The sequence below is a fragment of the Tupaia chinensis genome, unplaced genomic scaffold (genome assembly GCF_000334495.1).
Source record: "Tupaia chinensis unplaced genomic scaffold, TupChi_1.0 Scaffold144062_1, whole genome shotgun sequence".
NCBI lineage: Eukaryota > Metazoa > Chordata > Mammalia > Scandentia > Tupaiidae > Tupaia > Tupaia belangeri.
Window position 1 is genome coordinate 110,777 of NW_006203915.1, and position 7,830 is coordinate 118,606.

The window sequence follows — 7,830 nt, forward strand, 5'->3', positions numbered from 1 at the left end:
GCGCCAAAAAGCAAGAAAAAAAAAAAAAAAAAGAACCTCTCCAAAAAAAAAAAAGAGAGAGATTAAGTAACTTAGTCAAAGTCATACAACTTATAACTAGCAGAGCCATGACTGGAACCAAGGTCTGACTGTCCCCAAAGCAGTTGCCCTTCTCTCAGCACTTTGTAATTTCATAAGATTGCCCAAATATTTCTTCCATAGTCACTTCACCAAATTCAGTTTTCTGAGATTAAAAAAAGGTGTGATTTATTAAGGATTCAGATAAAGGAAACAGACAGATATCTCCCAAAAGAATCATGAGTCCCAAAAGATCACCAAACTACCAGTGCTTCTCACTGTTGGGATTTGGGGCTGGAGGGAGTTGAAGGAAGCAGCTGGCAACTGAGTCATGGGAAACCCCTTGTGGATTTATCTATGCTACCTTGGCTAAGAGCTAAGCATTGAGGGTAAGTCACTTTCATGCCAGATGAGTCCTGACCATGCTGTCTTAGATTGCTCTGGAGTAGGGATGGTGAGGAGGTGCTGATAAAGCATTTCTAAGAGACAGTTCATAATCCATTATGTGACCTTGTGCAAGCATTTCCTCCCTTTATGTCATAGTTTCTTTTATTAAAGAGGCATCAGGCCAGTGGAACACTGTTCTATAAGTAGAGTTCCACTTTGTCTCTTTTATATATTGGACATTTCCACATAAAATTTTATTTGCAGAAAGGATTCCGCTACTAAAAAATATGCTTGAAAAACCAAGTAAAAAAAACTTGAAGTTCCTTCTAGCTCGAACATTCTAAGAACCTAAAAATATAGAAACTGTCTCATGAGTCATTTTAGAGTTCTATTTGTTTCTACTTTCTGGAGCTGGGAATGGGCCTGAGGACCTGCTATGACAGACCGTGTACAGGTTCCCTTAACTCAGCTTCTTCTAGAGGTGATAAACTATCCTCAAAAGGTCCATGGTCATCCCCATCGAGCTACTCCCCTCTGCATCTTCTATTTATGTTACCTATATATGTTGGAGTGGATGGGGCAAGGGTAACTATACATGAGAGCTAGTATTTGTAGGACAACTGTACCTCTGTTTCCTATGAAGGAAAGAGTATATTGACTGATTTTCTTCTAATACTCTTAGGATGTCTACCAATGTGGGCCAGCCATTTGGACCACAGTAGCATATTATTCCCTGAGGACTGCCACTGGCCTATAATAGTTGTGAGTCCATTCCCTGAGTCACAACCAAAACCATATGCTTAGTCTGGAATTTTCTATTTTCAGTGGGTTTCCTTGCACCTGTTCCCCACACATTTTTGTAAGGTCTTCCTTTCTCTCATTTTCCTCAACATACTGCATAGGCTCAGGCTGAGAATATATCACTGGGTGTACCTTCCTAGAGGCAGTTCCTAGTTTTACCCAAGTCTGGGTTTCACATATACAATATGATTCCTTTTCTGTAAAGCTTTAAAACAAGCAAAAATAATAAATTATTTAGGTGTATGTGTTTTTATGTTTTTAAAAGACTGAGGTAATGATAAATACAAAATTCAAGGTAGTAGTTTTCTGGGGTCGGAGTAGGGATGAGAGTGTCAAGATAAGGAGATGGAATAAAGGAGGAACATGATAAAACTAAGCTGTCAGGAATCTTAGAGTTCTTGGATTGAGTGGTGAGTTTATGGGTATTCATTAAAATCTAAATAAATAGATAAAAAGCATGAAAAATATTTTAGTGCACAGAAGAATGGATGTAAATAAAAGGACTTAGCTACAGGATAGCGTATCACAGCAGAAGTAAAAATATGGACATTTTAATACATATTTTAAAAAACTAGTAGAACTATTAACAAATGTACACAAAATAGTGTAATATTTATTGTTGAGAAAGATGCATATGTATCCTTGATTGGATTATTGCACATCATATGCATGCCTTTTTAAAAAAGACCATACTGTCACCCATGAAGATGTACATTGATCATATGTAAATCAGAAATCATAATTTTTTTTTTTTTTGGAGAGGTTTTCGCTATAGGGCGCGTGCGCTCACCAGACAGACAGAGAGAGACATAGAGACAGAAAGCGAGAAATCACCCCCCAGGGGGGATGTCACGCCACAATCCCTTCTCCTCCATTCTCCTCTCAGGATCTTGGGCACGCACGCACACGCGCCCGGCGTGAGTTTTAAGCCACCAGGTCCGGACACAAACTGTGGTCGACTATGTGGGAGTCCAGCGACATAGCCATTACGCTAACTGCTGGTTCCCAGAAATCATAATTTTAAAATAAAATAAATACAATAAATAAAATATGAAAGGTCACCCAGGCAGGCTGGCACAGACAATAAGGGCACTGCCGCATGATGCTGCAGACCTGTGGGAAGGCTCTGGGCTTGTGTCCCTCGTCTGCCTCCACATACTGGGCATACCTGTAAGTGTTCTGATCCTAGCTGGCTGCAGGGCTGGTATGAAGATTACTGTGTGAAGACCTTGTTGAAAGCACTTCTTTCTTGGGACCAGCAGGTGATGTAGTGGTTAAGGCGCTGGACACTCCCACATGGCCGACCATGGTTTAAGTCCTGGACCTGGTGGCTTCCTTTCTCACTTTCCTCTCTCTCTCTCTCTCTGGTCAAATTTAAATGAATGAATAAATAAGTAAATCTTTTTTAAAAAAGAAATAAAATATCTTTAAAAAAAGAAAAAGAAAGTACTTCTTTCTCTTTTTCTTGCTCAAGAAATAAACTAATAAACTTTAAAATATGATAGATCCATGTATAAACGAGTCATGATTCAGTAATCTGCACCCCTTTTTTCTCTAAAACACATGCACCTAGATAAATTATGGTTATTTTTGCTTGTTCCTCTAAAAGAAATGATTAGAGAAACAATACTAGATTTTACTTTGTTTCATTTCTTTTGTTTATGAGAGATTTTTGGTATAGGCTGTGTGTGCTTGAGAGACCAGAGAGAGAGAAAACAAGAAATCACCCCTTAAAAGGGAATGGACATGCCACAATCCCTTCCCCCTCCATTCTCTTCTTAGAATTTTGGGCATGCATGCACACATGCCTGATGTGAGTTTCAAATTGCCCAGTCCAGGACTCGAACTGCAGTTGGCCATGTGGGAGTTCAGTGCCTCAACTACCATGCCATTTTCTGGCCCCTAAATATTTTTTTATTAACCAGAATCTCACCACTAAAACATATTTATTTTCTGTTTCCTTCCAGTATGTCAAGAGCTTTTTGAAACTCAAAGTGGATCATAGCTATAGATTTCCTGCTTCCTTAGTTTATTTTCACCCTTGATTATTGCTCACAATCTGCTCAAGTTGGGGTTCGTTTTGCAAACATGTTGCACTTCCCCATGAGGCCATTTTTGGCTAGGGCTCATGGATCCTCATCTTTCTTTTGTAGTGATATGGATCTGAGAATTACCAGCTACCCTCTGAATCATTTGGGATAAAGAGCCACAATTATTTTTCCAACATCCCAATCCCATGACCACTAATAAGGACAGCTTTTTTGAGATTGCCATAAAAAATCCAGGATGCCCAGTTAAATTTTAATTTCAAATAGTGTTTTAGCATGTGCTTGAATTTGTCATTAAAGAGTAATCATTACTCTTTAATGACATTGTTTTATTAGGGTATCAGGGAATGTGAATTTAGGAGTCAAACAGAGTCAGGTTCAAATACTGGCTCCTAGGCTAACCCCATACCACAGAAGTCAAGCACTGTGCATAGGAAGCCAGGTCCCACACAGCTAACTATGGTTCAAACCCAAGCCCTGGCAGCTTGAAAAACATACCAGGTGCATGTATATGTATGCCCATAATACTGACAGGATTTAGAAAGGGAGGAAAAAATATTTTTGTATGACCACATGCCATTGTTGAGGTACTTTCTCTTACTCTCTCTTTCTCAGCATATGTGACCTTTGGCAATTAAAAAAATCTCCTGGCTCCTCTGCTTAAGAGCTAGAATATTTTGTCTTATAACTCTTATCTTTTTTCTTTTTTGGCTATAGGGTGTGTGTGCTCTCCAGAAAGACAGAGAGAGACAAAGAGACAGAAAGCGAAACCACCCCCCAGGGAAGATGGCCATGCCACAATCCCTTCTCCTCCATTCTTCTCTCGGGATCTTGGGTATGCATGCACACGTGCCTGGCATGAGTTTAAGCCACCGGGTCCAGGACTAGAACCGCAGTCAACTACATGGGAGTTCAGCAACATAGCCATTACACTAACTGCTGGTCCCAAATTCTTATCTATTAACTAAGAATACTAGCAGTACCTCGCAATATTTATGGGCATATTAAATGAGGTAATATTTGTATAATACTTAGAATATTACCTGGCTCAGTGCTGTTGTCATATTGGTAGTTATCATTATTATTGTCAATTTAATCCAAAAAAGTATGTGCACTGAACAAGATTTGACATGCTACCACAAAACTTTCCATTTACAGAAATAACTGGAGAATGGCTCTTTCCTTAGTATTTCTGGTTGGTAATGGTCAGGTCTTCTTTTTGTTTCTGAGTACTCCATGTGACCCCCTGTTATGAAGTATCACAGATTCATTCTCTCCTTGGCTTTTCCTTTTTAATGTAAAGATATTTTTGACTTATAATCACCTTTGAAATGCTGCCCTAGAGCCAATGACTAATGAGTTTGACTGATAAAAGAGAGTAGCCCTAATCAACATAGATTTAAGTAGAATGGAAAGCTGTACACCACAGATACTGAGAACTCTATTTCACAGAACGGGGTCAAAAACTGAATATAATTAAGGGGCAGCAGGTGGCATGGTGGTTAAGGCGCTGGACTCCCACATGGTCGAAATGGTTCTGAAGTCCTGGACCTAGTGACTTGAAACTCACACTGGGAACATGCACCCGTGCCCCAAATCTTGAGATAATACTGGAGAAAAAGGAATTACGGCTTGGCCATCCCTCCTGGAGAATGACTTTTCACTTTCCCTTTCTCTGTCTCTCTCCAGTGAGCATGCATTCCCTATGGCAAAAACCTAAAAAATAAAAAAATAGATAAATTTTTTTTAGTTAAAAAGAGAATTGAATTGATTTCCACATGCCTTTATCCTACTTTCACTATCTTCCCTCTTTTTGGTGCCCAATACCTTCATTGTTTCTCCCCTCAAGGAGGACAACACACCCTGTACATTCTCTTCTCTATTCCACTCACATTTATCAAAACCTATTCATCTGCTTTCCCACTCATCCTGGCATCTAATCAGACATACTATTGGGTTGTTGGGAAAATCTTGACATATTTTTCTGTTTTTCTATGCAAAAATGTATCATGACTTTTCTGACAACCCAATAATTCATCTTACTGTGATAATGACTAAAAAGGATATTATTTAGTCTCTCTCCCAAGCTGTAGACTTTTCTTTAACACCCTAAACCTAAAAAAGTAAGCCTAAAAATGGTATGTAGGGTTTTCTAGCAGATAAGGGAGACCATGCAGGACCCCTTAAATCACACCACATTATGCCTGTTATGTCCGCTTCGCATGAATGGAAGGGAGCAGTGGTGCAGATAATCTAAGGATCATTTCCACTTGGTTTGGGAATGCACCACACGGTGTTGTTGTAGCTGATTTGCATTGCTAATTATGTTCTACTGATGCTAATATTGAAATTAGTTCACATATTTTAAGCTCATATGGGCCAGAAAAGGGAAAAGACAGTGGTGTGGCATATGTTGAAATGAAGGAAAGCTGACATCAATGATGCAGGGGTCAAGAAATTTCTACATGTGGGCTAATAATAAAATAAACACAAAAGGATCCAGATTTTTACAATTACACACAGGCAGAATAAGCAACAACCTATCTCCTGTGACTCAATGGAGACTGAAAGGCAGGTCTTCCCCATGGCCTATTCAGTATCTTAAATCTGCTAAATTAGTAGCCTGTCATAAGGGTCATAATATAACTATGGTTAAAACAGTATATAACATAGGGAGAGTGATGTATTACCTAGCAGACACATTAGCAGTAAGTTTGAATGCACAGTCATTGTTGTCACCTAGTAGAAAAGCATTGAAGGGGTAAAACACAGGATGGTTGTATTTTCGTGGGGTCATGAGTACACTGAAATGCCCCTGGGAGTCTCAGGTACCTTGGAAGTGAGCTGAGAGGATTGTTGAAGGGTTAAGACAACATTTCCCTTTTTCCTTTTCACCTTTTCTTAGTTTCCTGCTCATAGTACACATAATTAATATGTAACTATATTGAGTAAATTCTTCCCTTCCTTATTCTTCTCCTGCTGGGCAATTGGGCTTTCAAGGGCTTCTAGAAGTTTTCTGAGGTCTTGGTTCTCTTTTGAAGTATGTAATTTACAGCCTAACCATACATTATATTTCTAACCCTTCAATCTGCAGCAAGGGACCATCGGGTTATTGAAATTTCCTTCTCTTTTTCTCATTGCAGTCTGCTCCCAGTTCTCAAGAGGGGTGTATGCAATCTTTGGATTCTATGACCAGATGTCAATGAACACCCTCACCTCTTTCTGTGGAGCCCTGCACACGTCCTTTGTCACACCCAGCTTCCCCACTGATGCAGATGTACAATTTGTCATCCAGATGCGCCCAGCCTTAAAGGGCGCTATTCTGAGTCTTCTGGGTCACTACAAGTGGGAGAAGTTTGTGTACCTCTATGACACAGAACGAGGTAAGAAGAGGCATCTACTCTCCTCTTTGAATATTCATGTTAATAGTGATGTTTGACCTTCTTCAACTCATGTGCCCTTTCTTTCTAATAAATAGAATATAATATTCTTCTAAAATTATATTTAATATTCAAAGTAAATCAAAGATTAAGACCAAAATATCAAAGCAATATTAACATTATAGTTTCATTTTTCAAGTTAGGTTTTTGCTGAAAAGTGGTTTGAGTCCCTATTGTTAATAAAGAACCCCCCCACACAAAAAACTTTATCTGTTTTAAAATGCATAAAATAAAAGAAGCTTAGTCTAGAGAGAGGACTCAGCTGAAAAGTTTTAGAATATTAATCTTGTTAGAGCCTACAGCTCTCATTTCATACATGTAATAACTGAAACCTAAGAGATGTGCTTTTTCACAGATGACAGTTTAACCACAGATGTGGGACTAGTTGCAATGTCTCCTATTTTCAGAGCTTGTTCTATCATATCACATTAGGATTTCAGCTGATAGGGCCTCAACAATGACCTGATAAAAAATATTGAGTGGAGACTGGCTAAACTGGGCTTTGGGGACAGATGGTTTTTCTTAGTGAGGTAATATATTGAGAACATAATCTATTTAAACAGCCTCAAAAATTAAAAGTCTGATCTTAAATAATATAGTAAGGTGAATTAATTAATTCGCGAAAGCACACATATCAACTAAATGGACTCCTCCCAAACCTGATTATCTTTGAGGAATTTCTCCGTTGTGATGACATTCCAGAAGACAATGTTACTTTATCAGTCATTTGCCTGTAACTCTGGTTATATTTTGCATGGTTCTTTCTGACTCAGGGTTTTCAGACTCAGGGAAGGAAGAAGCAAATGAAGGGCCCATCTGCCTGAGGAGTACCTGGAGAGGAATTTCTTCTAGCTAACTTAACTCAAAAGATTATTTTGCTCTTCAAAACCCAGAGTACTCTCCATTTTACTCTCCTTTTACTACATCATCAAATCCTACTAGGACATACTTAAGCCTGTATCTGTCTGTGGTACTTACCTCCTAAATACAAGGGGATTTTAAAAAGTTCCTGGAAAAATTAAATTCAAGAAAGAGTTTGCTTTGGTGCAAAAAAGAAAAAAAAAAGAAATTCATGTAGTTTTTTTTTTTTTTTTCAT

At 38.6% G+C, this 7,830-nt stretch overlaps 1 protein-coding gene across 1 annotated transcript in view; it reads left to right on the forward strand.

Moving 5' to 3' along the window:
- LOC102479432 (glutamate receptor 3-like) overlaps positions 1-7,830 on the forward strand; it is a gene marked incomplete at its 3' end in the record, with an annotated part of 226,257 nt that overhangs the window by 82,542 nt on the left and 135,885 nt on the right. The window contains 1 exon segment of the mRNA XM_014583127.2: positions 6,437-6,676. Coding sequence (XP_014438613.1) covers positions 6,437-6,676 — 240 coding nt within the window.